Source organism: Girardinichthys multiradiatus, chromosome Y (genome assembly GCF_021462225.1).
Source record: "Girardinichthys multiradiatus isolate DD_20200921_A chromosome Y, DD_fGirMul_XY1, whole genome shotgun sequence".
In the NCBI taxonomy this organism is placed as follows: domain Eukaryota; kingdom Metazoa; phylum Chordata; class Actinopteri; order Cyprinodontiformes; family Goodeidae; genus Girardinichthys; species Girardinichthys multiradiatus.
Window position 1 is genome coordinate 1,852,887 of NC_061818.1, and position 21,231 is coordinate 1,874,117.

At 43.2% G+C, this 21,231-nt stretch overlaps 1 protein-coding gene across 2 annotated transcripts in view; it reads right to left on the reverse strand.

Annotated features, from left to right (window-relative positions):
- The window catches only part of si:dkeyp-72e1.9 (syntaxin-binding protein 4), a 178,464-nt gene that overhangs the window by 21,624 nt on the left and 135,609 nt on the right, over positions 1 to 21,231 (reverse strand). For both annotated transcript variants that reach the window (XM_047358074.1, XM_047358073.1), the window contains exons 18-20: positions 15,669 to 15,785; positions 15,208 to 15,257; positions 14,985 to 15,112 (exon numbers count right to left, since the gene is read on the reverse strand). In XM_047358074.1, the coding sequence (XP_047214030.1) occupies positions 14,985 to 15,112; positions 15,208 to 15,257; positions 15,669 to 15,785 (295 nt within the window). The remainder of the gene's footprint in view (positions 1 to 14,984; positions 15,113 to 15,207; positions 15,258 to 15,668; positions 15,786 to 21,231) is intronic.

Genomic DNA, 21,231 nt, shown 5'->3' on the forward strand with positions numbered 1-21,231 from the left:
TTTTGTCATAAAAAAGGTTTGTTTAGGAGTACCAAATCTGTCCTTCCCAAAATTGCTTAAAATTGAAAAATTTCAAAATTATCCATATTTCTACACTGTCATATCTCCTACACGGATTTATGTAGACACACAAAAATCTCCAGGATTGTTGACCGATCCCTGCTGATACCTACGGTCCAAAGATTATTTGGATACCATTTATCGTTTTCGCGTGAAGTAGGTTTGTTTGAGAGTGAAAAATTCACCTTCACTCGGGTTAAAAATGCTCAAAATGATCCACTTTTTCACAGGGTCACAACTCTCAGACAGATTTTTGTAGAAACTTAAGAAGCTCCATGATTGTTCAGCAAGGCCTGCTGATTCATACGGTGCATGAATCAAATCGATAGCCCTTATAGTTTCCGAGTTATTAGACGTTGTTTGAGAGCATGTTCAGGCATTTTTCTGTTTTTCTCCATTTTTCCCTTTTTTTTTACCTGGTGTTGTGCCTTTAATATTATATTTTCAGCAAAAACGTGTTAATATTCTCGTTCCCCTATCCGTTCTGAGAAAAACGGTCCAAGAATGACGTCGATAGCCCTTACGGTTTCCGAGTTATGGGCGGTAGTTCGGGAGCATGCGCCTCCATGTTAAAAGCCCAGGCCAGGGGGAGACAATAGTGAGGTGCTGCATTAGAAATGCTGCAGGTGTCAAGTTACATTGACACTCTTTGCTGATTGGCTGATTCATTCCTCACTGTTCTATTTATAGCTCTGTGTATCTCCTACTGTCTATGTCTGTTTATGATTCTGTCTATGTTTCTGCCTCTATTCTCTCCGTGTCTCACACTCGGACACACACACACGCTCACACACACCCACTCACACATTCATGGATTACTATCTTTGTGAGGACTTTTCATTGACTTCCATTCATCTTCATTTGTTTCTATGGCTTAAACCTGTCCCGACCCCCTAACCCTTTGTCATCTTCATAGGAGGCAACTACTGGCGGCCATTTTGTGTTGAGTACTTAAACAGCATGTACTGCTGTTCTAACAGCTAGACAACAGTGATTAAATTTTAAAGGCAATTTCATAGACTTTTGTATATAGGCTGTTGGCGCATCAGAACTTGGAACAAATCTCCATCAGAACCAGACCCAAACTCCATCAGAACCTTGTCCAAAATCCATCAGAATCAGATGGAAACTATCAGAACCAGGTACAAATCTTCAACAGAACCATGTACACACCTCCTTCAGAATCAGGAGGTCCCTTCTATCAGAACCATGGTCCAACATTCCTCAGAACCAGACCCACACTCAATCAGAACCAGACCCAAACTCCAGCAGAACCAGGAACAAATCTCCATCACAACCAGACCCAAACTCCATCAGAACCAGGAGGAATTCTGTATCAGGACCAATTAGTCACCCACTATCAGAACCAGGTCCAAACTCAATCAGAACCAGGAGGAACCTTCTATCAGAACCAGGTCCAAACTCCTTCAGAACCTGGCAAAAAGCTCCATCAGTACAAGGAAAGAAAAACTCCATCAAAACCAGATCCAATCTCCATCAGAACCAGTTAGGAACCCTCCATCAGAACCAGACCCAAACTCCATCAGAACCAGGAGGAATTCTGTATCAGGACCAGTTAGTCACCCACTATCAGAACCAGGTCCAAACTCCTTCAGAACCTGGAATAAATCTCCACAAGAACTGGACCCAAACTCCATCAGAAACAGTTAGGGACCCTCCATCAGAACCAAGTCCAAACTCAATCAGAACCAGCAGGAAACCTCTATCAGAACCAGATCCAATCTCCATCAGAATCAGTTAGGAACCCTCCATCAGAACCGGACACAAACTCCATCAGAACCAGTTAGGAACCCTCCATTAGAACCAGGAAGAATTCTGTATCAGGACCAGTTAGTCACCCACTATCAGAACCAGGTCCAAACTCAATCAGAACCAGGAGGAATTCTTCATCAGAACCAGTTAGGAACCCTCCATCAGAACCAGACCCAAACTCCAGCAGAACCAGGAACAAATCTCCATCAGAACCGGACACAAACTCCATCAGAACCAGTTAGGACCCCTCCATCAGAACCAGACCCAAACTCCATCAGAACCAGGAGGAACCTTCTATCAGAACCAGGTCCAAACCCTTTCAGAACCTGGCAAAAAGCTCCATCAGTACAAGGAAAGAAAAACTCCATCAGAACCAGTTAGGACCCCTCCATCAGAACCAGACGCAAACTCAATCAGAACCAGGAGGAACCTTCTATCAGAACCAGGTCCAAACTCCTTCAGAACCTGGAATAAATCTCCACAAGAACTGGACCCAAACTCCATCAGAACTAGTTAGGGACCCTCCATCAGAACCAGACCCCAACTCCATCGGAACCAGTTAGGAACCCTCCATCAGAACCAGACCCAAACTCCAGCAGAACCAGGAACAAATCTCCATCAGAACCGGATCCAAACTCCATCAGAACCAGTTAGGAACCCTCCATCAGAACCAGACCCAAACTCTATCAGAACCAGGAGGAATTCTGTATCAGGACCAGTTAGTCACCCACAATCACAACCAGGTCCAAACTCAATCAGAACCAGGAGGAACCTTCTATCAGAACCAGGTCCAAACTCCTTCAGAACCTGGAATAAATCTCCACAAGAACTGGACCCAAACTCCATCAGAACCAGTTAGGGACCCTCCATCAGAACCAAGTCCAAACTCAATCAGAACCAGGAGCAAAACTTCTATCAGAACCAGGAACAAATCTCCATCAGAACCGGACACAAACTCCATCAGAACCAGTTAGGACCCCTCCATCAGAACCAGATCCAAACTCAATCAGAACCAGGAGGAACCTTCTATCAGAACCAGGTCCAAACCCTTTCAGAACCTGGCAAAAAGCTCCATCAGTACAAGGAAAGAAAAACTCCATCAGAACCAGTTAGGACCCCTCCATCAGAACCAGACGCAAACTCAATCAGAACCAGGAGGAACCTTCTATCAGAACCAGGTCCAAACTCCTTCAGAACCTGGAATAAATCTCCACAAGAACTGGACCCAAACTCCATCAGAACTAGTTAGGGACCCTCCATCAGAACCAGACCCCAACTCCATCGGAACCAGTTAGGAACCCTCCATCAGAACCAGACCCAAACTCCAGCAGAACCAGGAACAAATCTCCATCAGAACCGGATCCAAACTCCATCAGAACCAGTTAGGAACCCTCCATCAGAACCAGACCCAAACTCTATCAGAACCAGGAGGAATTCTGTATCAGGACCAGTTAGTCACCCACAATCACAACCAGGTCCAAACTCAATCAGAACCAGGAGGAACCTTCTATCAGAACCAGGTCCAAACTCCTTCAGAACCTGGAATAAATCTCCACAAGAACTGGACCCAAACTCCATCAGAACCAGTTAGGGACCCTCCATCAGAACCAAGTCCAAACTCAATCAGAACCAGGAGCAAAACTTCTATCAGAACCAGGAACAAATCTCCATCAGAACCGGACACAAACTCCATCAGAACCAGTTAGGACCCCTCCATCAGAACCAGGAGGAATACTGTATCAGGACCAGTTAGTCACCAACTATCAGAACCAGGTCCAAACTCAATCAGAACCAGGAGGAACCTTCTATCAGAACAAGGTCCAAACTCCTTCAAAACTCCATCAGAACCAGATCCAAACTCCATCAAAACTAGGAGCAAATCTCCATCAGAACCACACACAAACTCCATCAGAACCAGTTAGGACCCCTCCATCAGAACCAGGAGGAATTCTGTATCAGGACCAGTTAGGAACCCTCCATCAGAACCAGACCCAAACTCCAGCAGAACCAGGAACAAATCTCCATCAGAACCGGACACAAACTCCATCAGAACCAGTTAGGAACGCTCCATCAGAACCAGACCCAAACTCAATCAGAACCAGGAGGAACCTTCTATCAGAACCAGGTCCAAACTCCTTCAGAACCTGGAATAAATCTCCACAAGAACTGGACCCAAACTCCATCAGAACCAGATAGGGACCCTCCACCAGAACCAAGTCCAAACTCAAATCAGAACTAGGAGGAAACTTCTATCAGAACCAGATCCAAACTCCAGCAGAACCAGGAACAAATCTCCATCAGAACCAGACACAAACTCCATCAGAACCAGTTAGTACCCCTCCATCAGAACCAGGAGGAATTCTGTATCAGGACCAGTTAGTCACCCACTATCAGAACCAGGTCCAAACTCAATCAGAACCAGGAGGAACCTTCTATCAGAACCAGGTCCAAACTCCTTCAGAACCTGGCAAAAAGCTCCATCAGAACCAGACACAAACTCCAGCACAACCAGGAACAAATCTCTTTCAGAGCCGGACACAAACTCCATCAGAACCAGTTAGGACCCCTCCATCAAAACCAGATCCAAACTCCATCAAAACCAGGAGGAATTCTCCATCAGAACCAGTTAGTACCCCTCCATCAGAACCAGGAGGAATTCTGTATCAGGACCAGTTAGTCATCCACTATCAGAACCAGGTCCAAACTCATTCAGTACCAGAAAGAAACCTATCAGAACCAGTTCCAAGACGCATCAGAACCTGGAATAAATCTCCACCAGAACTGGACCCAAACTCCATCAGAACCAGTTACGGACCCTCCACCAGAACCAAGTCTAAACTCAATCAGAACCAGGAGGAAACTTCTATCAGAACCAGATCCAAACTCCTTCAGAACCTGGCAAAAAGCTCCATCAGTACAAGGAAAGAAAAACTCCATCAGAACCAGGTACAAACATGTATCACAACCAGGTACAAACCTGTATCAGAACCAGGTCCAGACTCTATCAAAGCCAAGGAGAATCATCCATTATAACCAGGTACAGACTTCCACCAGAACCAAATACAGATCTCCATCAGAGCCAGATCCAAACTCTATCAGAACCAGGAAGAAACCTCTATAAGAACCAGTTCAAAACTCCATCAGAACCTGGCAAAAAGCTAAATCAGAACCAGAAAAAAAATGTTTAAGAACTTTCTAAATATTTTCATCAGAATCAGGAAAAAACCTCCATCAGAACCAGGTACAAACGTCTATCAGATCCAGGTCCATACTCTATCAGAACGAGGAAGAAACAGCCATCAGAACCAGGTCCCAACTCCACCAGAACCTGACAAAAAACTCCATAAGAACCTTGAACAATTCTATACCTGAACCATGTACAAGCATCCATCAGAACAAGACCCAAACTCCATCAGAACCAGGAATAAATCTCCATCAAAACCAGACCCAAATTCCATCAGAACCAGGAGGAATTCTCCATCAGGACCAGTTAGGCACCATTATCAGAACCAGGTCCAAACTCAATCAGAACCAGAAAGAATATGCTAACGTTAGGATTGTAGCTTCTCTTTCTCCTCTCTTAGCTAAAGAACACTTGCATTTTTTAGGCAATTTCCTGTTTGTTTTTGTGTTTCTTCAGCGTATTGGTTGTTAGTTCATTTGTTCTGATATTTCTCCTATTCTTTTATGTATTTTAGCTCTGACTTGAACTTCTTATGCTATATTTTTCCTTCAGTCTATGCTTTTTCAGCTCATCTATGGGCAGCTCTTTCCTGCTTTTTTAAAGTTTTTGTCAGTTCTTGCATTTCAACAACTCTTTCAACAAGTAGTTTTGAGGTAACTTTAAATTGTTAAACTGTTTTATAGCTAATAGTCTTCCTGCTTAAACAGATCCGATGACAGTTTTTCTTTGCTGTTTCTATTTCTACTAATTTATCAGATTTCAGCAGATTTTCTGCAGTCAATTTCAGCTTGTTTCTGCCAGCTTTCAGCTAAAAAATTCAGCTTACAGCATTCACACTGCATTTTCGCAGGAAATGCAAATTTTTCTAGTTCTTATTCTGGTTGCTTCCGTACACTTTTTGAACCGCTTCTGCTTCTGCATACTTTGTGCTATTTTAACCATTCAAATTTCACAATATTCAGCCCTTTCAGGACATTCCGGCTATGACTTTTGGTATTTATACCTTTTATACTTTTTAAAATATTCAGCTTTTTATGAATTTTTTGCTCCCATAGGATATAAATGGAAAACGGCAAAAATTCTGCTAAAACTTCACTGTTTTTGCCATTTAACTACTTCTGCATACTTTCAGCTAGAAACACCATTCAACTTTTAAAATGCTGTCACAACCTTCTGCTATTACTGTTTAATTCAACTTTTTGATATCTTTTTCAGTTTTTCTACAATTTGGTTTCAAACTTGTTAAACATTTTTTCAGATTTTCAGTTTTAGAATGTAATCCTATGACGGAATGTACGTGTCGCTAGAGTGTATGCTCTAGGTTTTTGAATAACTTGAAAAAGAACGAACAAACTCTCTTCACTCGCTCAATTTTCAATCTACCTATAGAAATTATACATCAAAACGTAGGAATCTCTTTCGCGATTAAGAAAATGTCACCCTCATTGATGTGGGACACATAGTTTTCCGGCAACACGCCCCGAAGCAACACAAAGTCAACACACCCTGTATAGGAAATCTATAGGGATTTCAGAAAAAATCAGAGCAAAAAATCCTTAAAGTCACATGTTTTCGAATCGCCGCCTCTCGTAAACCGTTCGAGGTAGAGACATGAGCCTTGTGCAGATTTATCTTCAGACCTTGCTGGCACTCACAGTGAAGGAATATTTTTGATAACTTTTATCGTTTTGTCATAAAAAAGGTTTGTTTAGGAGTACCAAATCTGTCCTTCCCAAAATCGCTTAAAATTGAAAAATTTCAAAATTATCCATATTTCTACACTGTCATATCTCCTACATGGATTCATGTAGACACACGAAAATCTCCAGGATTGTTCACTGATCCCTGCTGATACCTACGGTCCAAAAATTATTTGGATACCGTTTATCGTTATTGCATGAAGTAGGTTTGTTTGAGAGTGAAAAATTCACCTTCACCCAGGTTAAAAATGGTCAAAATGATTCACTTTTTCACAGGGTCACACCTCTCAGACAGATTTTTATAGAAACTTGAGAAGCTCCATGATTGTTCAGCAAGGCCTGCTGATTCATACGGTACATGAATCAAATCGATAGCCCTTATAGTTTCCGAGTTATTAGATGTTGTTTGAGATCATGTTCAGGCATTTTTCTGTTTTTCTCCATTTTTCCCTTTCTTTTCACCTAGAGTTTTGCCTTTAATATTATATTTTCAGCAAAAACGTGTTAATATTCCCGTTACCCTATCCGTTCTGAGAAAAACGGTCCATTCAGAACCAGGTCCAAACTCCATCAGAACCTTGTCCAAAATCCATCAGAATCAGATGGAAACTCTATCAGAACCAGGTACAAATCTTCAACAGAACCATGTACAAACCTCCTTCAGAATCAGGAGGTCCCTTCTATCAAAACCATGGTCCAACATTCCTCAGAACCAGACCCACACTCCATCAGAACCAGACCCAAACTCCAGCAGAACCAGGAACAAATCTCCATCAGAACCAGACCCAAACTCCATCAGAACCAGGAGGAATTCTGTATCAGGACCAGTTAGTCACCCACTATCAGAACCAGGTTCAAACTCAATCAGAACCAGGAGGAATTCTTCATCAGAACCAGTTAGGAACCCTTCATCAGAACCAGACCCAAACTCCAGCAGAATCAGGAACAAATCTCCATCAGAACTGGACACAAACTCTATCAGAACCAGTTAGGACCCCTCCATCAGAACCAGACCCAAACTCCATCAGAACCAGGAGGAATTCTGTATCAGGACCAGTTAGTCACCCACTATCAGAACCAAGTCCAAACTCCTTCAGAACCTGGCAAAAAGCTCCATCAGTACAAGGAAAGAAAAACTCCATTAGAACCAGATCCAAACTCCATCAAAACCAGGAGGAATTCTCCATCTCGTTCCCCTGTCCGTTCTGAGAAAAACGGTCCAAGAATGACGTCGATAGCCCTTACGGTTTCCGAGTTATGGGCGGTAGTTCGGGAGCATGCGCCTCCATGTTAAAAGCCCAGGCCAGGGGGAGACAATAGTGAGGTGCTGCATTAGAAATGCTGCAGGTGTCAAGTTACACTGACACTCTTTGCTGATTGGCTGATTAATTCCTCATTGTTCTATTTATAGCTCTGTGTATCTCCTACTGTCTATGTCTGTATATGACCAATTAGTCACCCACTATCAGAACCAGGTCCAAAGTCAATCAGAACCAGGAGGAACCTTCTATCAGAACCAGGTTCCAACTCCACCAGAACCTGGCAAAAAACTCCATAAGAACCTTGAACAATTCTATACCTGAACCATGTACAAGCATCCATCAGAACAAGACCCAAACTCCATCAGAACCAGGAACAAATTTCCATCAAAACCAGACCCAAACTCCATCAGAACCAGGAGGAATTCTGTATCAGGACCAGTTAGTCACCCACTATCAGAACCAGGTCCAAATTCAATCAGAACCAGGAAGAACCTTCTATCAGAACCAGGTCCAAACTCCTTCAGAACCTGGAATAAATCTCCACAAGAACTGGACCCAAACTCCATCAGAACCAGTTAGGGACCCTCCATGAGAACCAAGTCCAAACTCAATCAGAACCATGAGGAAACCCGTATCAGAACCAGATCCAATCTCCATCAGAACCAGTTAGGAACCCTCCATTAGAACCAGACCCAAACTCCATCAGAACCAGGAGGAATTCTGTATCAGGACCAGTTAGTCACTCACTATCAGAACCAGGTCCAAACTCAATAAGAACCAGGAGGAACCTTCTATCAGAACAAGGTCCAAACTCCTTCAGAACCTGGCAAAAAGCTCCATCAGTACAAGGAAAGAAAAACTCCATCAGAACCAGATCCAATCTCCATCAGAACCAGTTAGGAACCCTCCATCAGAACCAGGTCCAAATTCAATCAGAACCAGGAGGAACCTTCTATCAGAACCAGGTCCAAACTCCTTCAGAACCTGGAATAAATCTCCACAAGAACTGGACCCAAACTCCATCAGAAACAGTTAGGGACCCTCCATCAGAACCAAGTCCAAACTCAATCAGAACCAGGAGGAAACCCCTATCAGAACCAGATCCAATCTCCATCAGAACCAGTTAGGAACCCTCCATCAGAACCAGACCCGAACTCCAGCAGAACCAGGAACAAATCTCCATCAGAGCCGGACACAAACTCCATCAGAAGCAGTTAAGAACCCTCCATCAGAACCAGTCCCAAACTCCATTGGAACCAGGAGGAATTCTGTATCAGGACCAGTTAGTCACCCACTATCAGAACCAAGTCCAAACTCAATCAGAACCAGGAGGAACCTTCTATCAGAACCAGGTCCAAACTCCTTCAGAACCTGGCAAAAAGCTCCATCAGTACAAGGAAAGAAAAACTCCATCAGAACCAGATCCAATTTACATCAGAACCAGTTAGGAACCCTCCATCAGAACCGGACACAAACTCCATCAGAACCAGTTAGGAACCCTCCATCAGAACCAGACCCAAACTCTATCAGAACCAGGAGGAATTCTGCATCAGGACCAGTTAGTCACCCACTATCAGAACCAGGTCCAAATTCAATCAGAACCAGGAGGAACCTTCTATCAGAACCAGGAATAAATCTCCACAAGAACTGGACCCAAACTCCATCAGAACCAGTTAGGGACCCTCCATCAGAACAGAGTCCAAACTCAATCAGAACCAGGAGGAAACCCCTATCAGAACCAGATCCAATCTCCATCAGAACCAGTTAGGAACCCTCCATCAGAACCAGACCCGAACTCCAGCAGAACCAGGAACAAATCTCCATCAGAGCCGGACACAAACTCCATCAGAAGCAGTTAAGAACCCTCCATCAGAACCAGACCCAAACTCCATTGGAACCAGGAGGAATTCTGTATCAGGACCAGTTAGTCACCCACTATCAGAACCAAGTCCAAACTCAATCAGAACCAGGAGGAACCTTCTATCAGAACCAGGTCCAAACTCCTTCAGAACCTGGCAAAAAGCTCCATCATTACAAAGAAAGAAAAACTCCATCAGAACCAGATCCAATTTACATCAGAACCAGTTAGGAACCCTCCATCAGAACCGGACACAAACTCCATCAGAACCAGTTAGGAACCCTCCATTAGAACCAGACCCAAACTCCATCAGAACCAGGAGGAATTCTGTATCAGGACCAGTTAGTCACTCACTATCAGAACCAGGTCCAAACTCAATCAGAACCAGGAGGAACCTTCTATCAGAACCAGTTCCAAACTCCTTCAGAATCTGGCAAAAAGCTCCATCAGTACAAGGAAAGAAAAACTCCATCAGAACCAGATCCAATCTCCATCAGAACCAGTTAGGAACCCTCCATCAGAACCAGACCCAAACTCCATCAGAACCAGGAGGAATTCTGTATCAGGACCAGTTAGTCACCCACTATCTGAACCAGGTCCAAACTCAATCAGAACCAGGAGGAACCTTCTATCAGAACCAGGTCCAAACTCCTTCAGAACCTGGAATAAATCTCCACAAGAACTGGACCCAAACTCCATCAGAACCAGTTAGGGACCCTCCATCAGAACCAGACCCAAACTCTATCAGAACCAGGAGGAATTCTGTATCAGGACCAGTTAGTCACTCACTATCAGAACCAGGTCCAAACTCAATCAGAACCAGGAGGAACCTTCTATCAGAACCAGTTCCAAACTCCTTCAGAATCTGGCAAAAAGCTCCATCAGTACAAGGAAAGAAAAACTCCATCAGAACCAGATCCAATCTCCATCAGAACCAGTTAGGAACCCTCCATCAGAACCAGGTCCAAATTCAATCAGAACCAGGAGGAACCTTCTATCAGAACCAGGTCCAAACTCCTTCAGAACCTGGAATAAATCTCCACAAGAACTGGACCCAAACTCCATCAGAAACAGTTAGGGACCCTCCATCAGAACCAAGTCCAAACTCAATCAGAACCAGGAGGAAACCCCTATCAGAACCAGATCCAATCTCCATCAGAACCAGTTAGGAACCCTCCATCAGAACCAGACCCGAACTCCAGCAGAACCAGGAACAAATCTCCATCAGAGCCGGACACAAACTCCATCAGAAGCAGTTAAGAACCCTCCATCAGAACCAGTCCCAAACTCCATTGGAACCAGGAGGAATTCTGTATCAGGACCAGTTAGTCACCCACTATCAGAACCAAGTCCAAACTCAATCAGAACCAGGAGGAACCTTCTATCAGAACCAGGTCCAAACTCCTTCAGAACCTGGCAAAAAGCTCCATCAGTACAAGGAAAGAAAAACTCCATCAGAACCAGATCCAATTTACATCAGAACCAGTTAGGAACCCTCCATCAGAACCGGACACAAACTCCATCAGAACCAGTTAGGAACCCTCCATCAGAACCAGACCCAAACTCTATCAGAACCAGGAGGAATTCTGCATCAGGACCAGTTAGTCACCCACTATCAGAACCAGGTCCAAATTCAATCAGAACCAGGAGGAACCTTCTATCAGAACCAGGAATAAATCTCCACAAGAACTGGACCCAAACTCCATCAGAACCAGTTAGGGACCCTCCATCAGAACAGAGTCCAAACTCAATCAGAACCAGGAGGAAACCCCTATCAGAACCAGATCCAATCTCCATCAGAACCAGTTAGGAACCCTCCATCAGAACCAGACCCGAACTCCAGCAGAACCAGGAACAAATCTCCATCAGAGCCGGACACAAACTCCATCAGAAGCAGTTAAGAACCCTCCATCAGAACCAGACCCAAACTCCATTGGAACCAGGAGGAATTCTGTATCAAGACCAGTTAGTCACCCACTATCAGAACCAAGTCCAAACTCAATCAGAACCAGGAGGAACCTTCTATCAGAACCAGGTCCAAACTCCTTCAGAACCTGGCAAAAAGCTCCATCATTACAAAGAAAGAAAAACTCCATCAGAACCAGATCCAATTTACATCAGAACCAGTTAGGAACCCTCCATCAGAACCGGACACAAACTCCATCAGAACCAGTTAGGAACCCTCCATTAGAACCAGACCCAAACTCCATCAGAACCAGGAGGAATTCTGTATCAGGACCAGTTAGTCACTCACTATCAGAACCAGGTCCAAACTCAATCAGAACCAGGAGGAACCTTCTATCAGAACCAGTTCCAAACTCCTTCAGAATCTGGCAAAAAGCTCCATCAGTACAAGGAAAGAAAAACTCCATCAGAACCAGATCCAATCTCCATCAGAACCAGTTAGGAACCCTCCATCAGAACCAGACCCAAACTCCATCAGAACCAGGAGGAATTCTGTATCAGGACCAGTTAGTCACCCACTATCTGAACCAGGTCCAAACTCAATCAGAACCAGGAGGAACCTTCTATCAGAACCAGGTCCAAACTCCTTCAGAACCTGGAATAAATCTCCACAAGAACTGGACCCAAACTCCATCAGAACCAGTTAGGGACCCTCCATCAGAACCAGACCCAAACTCTATCAGAACCAGGAGGAATTCTGTATCAGGACCAGTTAGTCACTCACTATCAGAACCAGGTCCAAACTCAATCAGAACCAGGAGGAACCTTCTATCAGAACCAGTTCCAAACTCCTTCAGAATCTGGCAAAAAGCTCCATCAGTACAAGGAAAGAAAAACTCCATCAGAACCAGATCCAATCTCCATCAGAACCAGTTAGGAACCCTCCATCAGAACCAGACCCAAACTCTATCAGAACCAGGAGGAATTCTGTATCAGGACCAGTTAGTCACCCACTATCTGAACCAGGTCCAAACTCAATCAGAACCAGGAGGAACCTTCTATCAGAACCAGGTCCAAACTCCTTCAGAACCTGGAATAAATCTCCACAAGAACTGGACCCAAACTCCATCAGAACCAGTTAGGGACCCTCCATCAGAACCAGACCCAAACTCTATCAGAACCAGGAGGAATTCTGTATCAGGACCAGTTAGTCACCCACTATCTGAACCAGGTCCAAACTCAATCAGAACCAGGAGGAACCTTCTATCAGAACCAGGTCCAAACTCCTTCAGAACCTGGAATAAATCTCCACAAGAACTGGACCCAAACTCCATCAGAACCAGTTAGGGACCCTCCATCAGAACCAAGTCCAAACTCAATCAGAACCAGGAGGAAACTTCTATCAGAACCAGGAACAAATCTCCATCAGAACCGGACACAAACTCCATCAGAACCAGTTAGGAACCCTCCATCAGAACCAGACCCAAACTCCATCAGAACCAGGAGGAATTCTGTATCAGGACCAGTTAGTCACCCACTATCAGAACCAGGTCCAAACTCAGTCAGAACCAGAAAGATACCTCTATCAGAACCAGTTCCAAGAAGAATCAGAACCTGTAATAAATCTCTACAAGAACTGGACCCAAACTCCATCAGAACCAGGAGGAAACTTCTATCAGAACCAGGAAAAAATTTCCATCGGAACCTTGTACAATTCTTCATCAGATCCAGGTACAAACGTCTATCAGAACCAGGAAGAAACAGCCATCAGAACCAGGTCCCAACTCCACCAGAACCTGGCAAAAAACTCCATAAGAACCTTGAACAATTCTATACCTGAACCTTGTACAAGCATCCATCAGAACAAGACCCAAACTCCTTCAGAACCAGGAACAAATCTCCATCAAAACCAGACCCAAACTCCATCAGAACCAGAAGGAATTCTCCATCAGGACCAGTTAGGCACCCAATATTAGAACCAGGTCCAAACTCAATCAGAATCAGAAAGAATATGCTAACGTTAGGATTGTAGCTTCTCTTTCTCCTCTCTTAGCTAAAGAACACTTTTGCGTTTTTTAGGCAATTTCCTGTTTGTTTTTGTGTTTCTTCAGTGTATTTGCTATTTCCTTTTTTCTGAAATTTCTCCTATTTTCTTATGTGTTTTAGCACTGACTTGAACTTCTTAGTCTATATTTTTGCTTCAGTCTATGCTTTTTCAGCTCATCTATGGCAGCTCTTTCCTGCTTTTTTAAAGTTTTTGTCAGTTCTTGCATTTCAACAACTCTTTCAACAAGTAGTTTTGAGGTAACTTTAAATTGTTAAACTGTTTTATAGCTAATAGTCTTTCTTCTTAAACAGATCAGATGACAGTTTTTCTTTGCTGTTTCTGCTATTTCTACTAATTTATCAGATTTCAGCAGATTTTCTGCAGTCAATTTCAGCTTGTTTCTGCCAGCTTTCAGCTAAAAAATTCAGCTTACAGCATTCACACTGCATTTTCGTAGGAAATGCAAATTTTTCTAGTTATCTTTTAATTTTATTCTCGCTCAAAAATCAGCCATTTAAAATTTTAAAATAACTTTTATGTTCATAGATATAAAAAAAATAGATATAATCTGACTGAATTATATCTGTGTTTAACTTCCAGTCATTGGTGAAACCCAGCAAGAGTATGAAAATGAGGGGCTGGCAGACAGGCGTCCTCCCCTGGTCTACCCGGTGTCGTCCGCCTGGTCAGCTGGCGAGGTGAGTCGGCTGTTAGAAGAGTGGGAGTGGACATTTCCGAACACGTCAAGCACTGGGGAAAAGAAGGACCCTTTTTTTGCCCGCATTGGAGGAGCCTTTATATTTGGACAGCCTTCGTCATCTCGTCACATTGAAGGATGCAGCCCCCCCTACAACACCCTCTGCTGGTTGTCTTGGGTAATACATTGCAAAGTTACAATTTAATTAACAGGGGGGTTGTAATCTGCCTTGGGCAGGCCCCAATACCTGAATGAGCAGGCCCAGCCCCTCAGGCCCAGGTCTGGTTTAAGGGTCGCCATTGAGACAGTGTCTCTCTTCTGCAACCTTCACCAGTTCTCAAACTTAGTTGTGTGTTTTAGAATTTTATTTTTGATAGTTTTGGACATCAGACATGTAAATGTATATTGACATGATGGTCTATGATCCCGAAAATGTTTATTGAAAAACTATGATAGACTTTAACAGTATTATACACAGCACAGTTTTATTTCAGGTACCTTTATTAGCAGTGACAGAACACACTCCCTCAACCAGCTCTTTGGCCTCCACAGCCAGTTGGAAAGCGGGATCAGGAATAGGTGATGGGGTGTTGGGGCTGTCTGTGCCTGGAGATGACCTGTTGCTCCTGGAACATACAGAGCACACAATGGGGTTGGGTTACAGCAGGATCTTTACTGACAGCTATTGGGTACTCTGCATATGGCATTCAGGGTCTCTTACCAGCCCTCCTCCCCAAAAAGACAGGGTGTAGTTAGCACCTTGTGCACGTTCTGTTGAAAGAGATAATAGAACCATGTCTTTAAAGTTGGATCATATAGAAATCATGAACACTAAGTTATGCACTTTGACAATAGATGCATTCTCCATTTCAGTTGGTTCAGTTTACAGCAGTGACCCATACCACTGATGTCCACTTGGGGGCAGGCTGGCTCCATTACTATTTCAGGATCTGCTTACCTTTGAAGGCAGCTGTTTTAAACACTACAGTAAATACAGCTAAGGATCGGTTCTCTCTATTGATCTTCTCTTTTCAGGACTTCATAAAGTCACAGCAATCATCTTAAAAATATCAGGGTGCTACAGATTATATAGTTCATGGCTGATGAGGCACTCAACATCTGGACTGAAAAAGCAAACACATCAGTTAACAACATAACATTTTTGTTTAACCGCAGTCCTACCTGAGCGAAGCCCAGCAGCTTCTTGTTGGAGATCTCCAGGTGTTTCCTGCTTAGCTCTGACTTCCTCAGTTGGGAGTCAACAGTGGTCAGCTTCCTACTGAGCTCCACCACTTCCTCCTGAAAAACCCAAGCGCTCTATGTCATTTGGATCGGTGAGCAATAAAGAACCCATAAGCATTGTTAAAGCTGCTAACCAGATTGAAATTGAGAAAGGTTGTGACAATAGCCCTAAATACTAACCTCATATTTCTCACATTTGTTGTGGTCCTGTTAAAATGTCTGAAGGCTGATTTTATTGTATCAAAGAGTGTTGTCAAATCAAATTAACATTGGAAATAAAAACCGTCTGGCTAAAAAGCAACATCGGTTCTCCTCACATTTTGGGCTAATATTTTGGCACTGTCCAGTCAGTCATTTTCTACCACTTCTTCCATAGTGGGTCACAGGGAAGCTGGTGCCAATCTCCAGCGGGAGGCAGGGTACACCCTGGGCAGGTCGCCAGTCCATTGCAGGGCAACACAGATGCACACAGGACAACTACGCAGACACTCAGTTACACCTAAGGACATTGTAGAGAGACCAGTTAACCTAACAGTCATGCTTTTGGACTGTGGGAGGAAGCCGGAGTACATGGTGAGAACCCACACATGGACGGGGAGAACATGCAAACCCCATGCAAAAAGACCCCCGGCCGGGAGTCAAACCCAGGACCTTCTTGATGCAGGGCAACAGTGCTACCAACTGCGCCACCGTGGCACTGATATAAATGTATTATTGCACATTGTTTGATGGATTTCAATTGTTTTAAGGATATAATCCACCTTAGAACATTGGAAAAATAATTTCTATGAAAAGATGAGCACCAAAATGAGTACTGTTTGGTACCAACAGCGAACATCCTCATACAATCCACTGGAGTGGGTTACTTTTCACCGAAGGGTGCTGGACTTCTAGTTCTGTCCAAGAACACTGGCATGAATGAAGGGTGGTATCAGAACGTCCTTCCAAGAGCAACTTCTTCCAACAATTCAGAAACTGTTTAGTAAAATCTATGGATTTTCCAGCATGATAAATCACCATGTCAGAAGGTAAAAGTTACAATAAAGTGGCTTAGTGATCAGAACGTTGTAATGTTGGATCTGTGTATAGAAAGGGTAGAAAACTTCGAACTCAAAGAGTTCTACAGAAGTTAGGAAGAATCATCACTGAAAATACTAACTTTCCATATGCATGAAATTTTTGGTAATAAAAACCGGATGGATGGATGGATGGATATAGAACAATACAGCCAGCAGAAAATGCTAAATGTTGTTTAGGAATTCTTTAATAAGATTGCAAACAATTGGACTGGCAAATCAGTTGAATGGCATCTAATGCAGGTATGAACAGCAGCAGTTCACACCACATCCCATTCAGACACAAATTCATGCCCTACACCAACCACCCCCCCAACCTTCAGACCCCCTGCCTTCACCAAAGATCTCACAGGAAGATGTAAATAGGCTCTTTCAACGCCTGAAAACAAAGAAGCCTTCAGGACCTGATAAGGTCTCCCCATCATGCCTGAGAGTGTGTGCCAACCTACTGGCACCCATCTACACTGAGATCTTCAACGAGTCACTGGAACTGTGTGAGGTTCCCTCCTACTTCAAATGCTCCACCATCATCCTAGTACCTAAGAAACCCACCATCACAGGATTAAATGACTACAGGCCTGACGTCTGTGGTCATGAAATCCTTTGAGTGACTGGTGTTGAAGCACCTGAAGGACATAACAGGCCCCCTGCTGGACCCCCTGCAGTTTGACTAGCGGACAAACAGGTCGGCAGATGATGCAGTCAACTTGGGACAACACTTCACCATGCAACACCTCGACCACCCAGGGATTTATGCCAGGATCCTGCTTGTGGACTTTACCATGGCTTTCAACACTATCAGCCCAGACATCCTCCACCAGAAGCTCATCCAGCTTAAAGTACTGGCCTCCACCCGTCAGTGGATCAGCAGCTTCCTGAACGACCGGCAGCAGCAGGTGAGGCTGGGAGCATCTTCTCCCGCACAAGAACTATCAGCACCAGTGCCCCCCATGGTTGTGTTCTCTCCCCACTCCTCTTCTCCCTGTACACAAATGATTGCACCTCAGCGGACCCGTCTGTGAAACTCCTGAAGTTTGCAGATTACACCATTGTTAATGTTCTGATACAGGACAGTGATGAGTCAGCATACAGACAGGAGGTGGATAGGCTGGTACACTGGTGTGGTCAGAACCACCTGGAACTTAACCCATTCAGGACTGTGGAGATGATGGTGGACTTTTGGTTCACATCACCCTCACAAACCCACCTCGCCATCCTCAACAACACTGTGTGCTGTGGACCACTTCCATTTCTCGAAACCTAAGATGGACCTTACCCATAGACAATGTTCAGACGAAGGCCCAATAGAAACTGTACATCCTGAGGCAACTGAAGAAGTACAACCTTCCACAGTAGCTGATGGTCTTACTGCCATAATTCAGTCTGTGGTTTGGCTCATCCAAAAAACTGGACAGGTCCAGACTGCAACGAACAATCAGGTCTGCAGAGAGACCTTCCCTCTATTCAGGACTTATAGAGATCTAGGGTCAGGAAAAGGACAACTTCCTTGTTTGTCTGTACAAACGTGGCAATAAAACTGATTCTGATTTGTTTTGATATTTAGGCAATCCAGGATAGGTGGGTCCCAATCATTGCATTGTGCTTGACAAGAGACTTTTTTCCCCTTTGTGGAAAGCCCCAGGCTTTTGAAAGCCCAGGGCGCATTTCAATACAAATTTACCTGGGTAATTTCCCTCTCCTTGGGCCTTTCTTTCACAGGTAAAAGGTTCCGGTCTGAAGTAGGTCTTTTCAAATTTCTCCGAGATAGTTAAAAGGACGGGGGTGGTGTGCAGCAAGGCATGGCACCACCAGTTGCAGTAATTGCCCGGTGGTAAGTGTACAAATGCATTGTTTTTATACTATTAATTGGTCACAAAAAGTCAAATGGTTTAAGATGTTTTTAAGCAAGAAAGCAGACTTCAAACCTTCATTTGTCCAGTCGGTTCATCAAGAATGAGACTACTTTGAAATTTTTCAGAGTTTTTGGAGCAGCGGAGCTCTTCTTACAGGCTGTTCTGGCTGCTAAGCTAAGCTAACTGGGCGGTTACTTTAGCTTAGCACTTAAACTGTTTCGCCACAGTTCTGTAGGAAAAAATATTTTAATGCAGTACCAGTGATTCGAGCACTTTACATTTTCCATGTATAGACTGTCTTTTCATGTAAAGCTAACGTAGTTGAATGTGAACTATATTATTTTTCAGTTGTAATAATATTATGCAGGCAGCTCTGTAGGAAGAGTTTCTTAGAATCAGATAAGAGTCATCTTTTCAGTTTTTTTATTCTACTAAATAACATTTTTACTAAAAACATTTTTCTGCAGTTATCTGATGAGTTTACCTGATGATAATAAAAGAAACATGAGGGTTTTAATCAGTGTTTAGTAGTTATAGTAAATGAATCATGCAGTTGTACCATATTGGTAGGAATTAATCAACTTTAACCTAACCTATAATAAAACTACACTAAAATTACCCTAACCCTAATTTCTATGCAAAGTAAAAATAACTTCCATGTTACCCAACTGCAACATTTCAAACCTGCTTTTACAATATTACATGAGAAGCGCAAGATTATTAAATTAACTGAAATTATTTTTACAACTGTATAGAATAAATTTTGTGATTAAGTCGATTTTATAAGACCTGATTATGGTGCTGCTATCTATTTGGCTGTATTTAATTTGTTTGTGGTTCAGGGTCAAAGGTCAGAGACGCATTAGATTGAATATTCAGACTCCATGATTAAATTACAAAAACATAGTGTAGCTAACATGATGCATACATTATTTCTTTTACTGCAACTCTTTTACTGCAACTCTGCCACTCTCTTCACCTAAGTGTCCAAGACTGATACAATTACAAAATCGATCATCAACCTTTGGCCCAAGGTGGCCTGGTAGAAAATCACCTTGTGCTTGAACATGGTGTTTGTTATGGACATTTCATGCCTTGGACAGAAGTCCAACAACAAAACACCACTCAGGTTCAGATCAGAGAGGCCATTACTCCTGATCAAACCCCTCTTGGAACGCTGTTGTTGTCATTAAAGTCCCAGAGGAGCACCACTGAATGCCCAGATAGCACTCCTTTCAGGAAACCATCCAGAGACTTCAAGAAGGCTGGGTAATGTGAAATGCTGTTTGGTGCATAAGCACAAAGTGTGGCAGGTTGTAATATCCTGTTAAAAGATGCATTTGTCAGCTCTCAGTACTATTTCCATGAAAGGGTATACATGAAAAATCCACATGGATGGCAGGACTCAAGGTTTCCCAGCAGATTATTTCCCAAACCATTAACATTGTCTCCTGGGGCTCCCCAGGTAAGTGATGTACATGCACCTGACCATCCACCTGATGGAAAAGAAAAGATTAATCATCAGACCATGCCACCTTTAACCATTGCTCTGTGGTTCAGTTCTGATGCTCACATGAACATTGTTGGAACTTTTGGGACAGGTTGCAGCATCATACATAGCAAACAGTGATCAACGGTGTATACTCTAATATTTCTATCAGAACCAGCATTAACTTCCTAAGCAATCCAAGATTGTCTCTACTTTACCACTGTTCCTTCTTTGGACCACGTTCGATAGATACTGACCACTACAGACCAGGAATTTGAATATATCCCACCAACTAACCCTGATGATAATCAGTAATCAGTAATATTCTCTTCACCCACCAGGTCATAATATTATGCCTGATCAGTGTCGAGTCAAACAGTGTAATTTAATCAAGGGAACAATTAAAGCAGCAGAACTTACAGCATCAGACATATGTTATGAGCTACCATAAAATTGTCAGTAGAAAATTCTAATGAGCTCATGCCTCCATCAGTCCACCTCTGCAGTGTGAGCAGTAGCTTCCTGATGTTTTTTTATGCTTGCCTGCATTTTGATATATATGTTTGGGCCTCTTGAGTAAACAGAACTACAGTTCATTTCTAATCTATCCGTTTCCTCTGCATATGCTGATGCCTTGGGGTCAAACTTGTTCTGGCGAATATTAAAGATTTAAACTCATTTAACCATGTGACCATGTGTTGTAGCAGCTGTCACATGTTCTTGTCCTCTTATCCTTTCCTTCTGTTTCATCTCCTTTGTCCCTCAGCTGAAAGGCAGTCCGTCTATATAAAGCCATGGGATTTTCCACCTTAAATACAGAGCTACAGGTAGTGAGGCTGGGGGCTTTAAATGAATTGAAAAATAAGTTGTTTACTCAGCAAAACAATCAATTCAGTTCGGTTTAATTGAGTGTATTTATATAGCGCCAATTCACACCATGTTGTCTCAAGTCACTTTACAAAAAAATAAAAGACAATCAGACCTCAGTGATCTTCGTGTTAGTAAATGGTGTGCACTTGTATAGCGCTTTATCAAGTCCCCAGAGACCCCAAAGTGCTTTACACTACAATCAGTCATTCATCAAT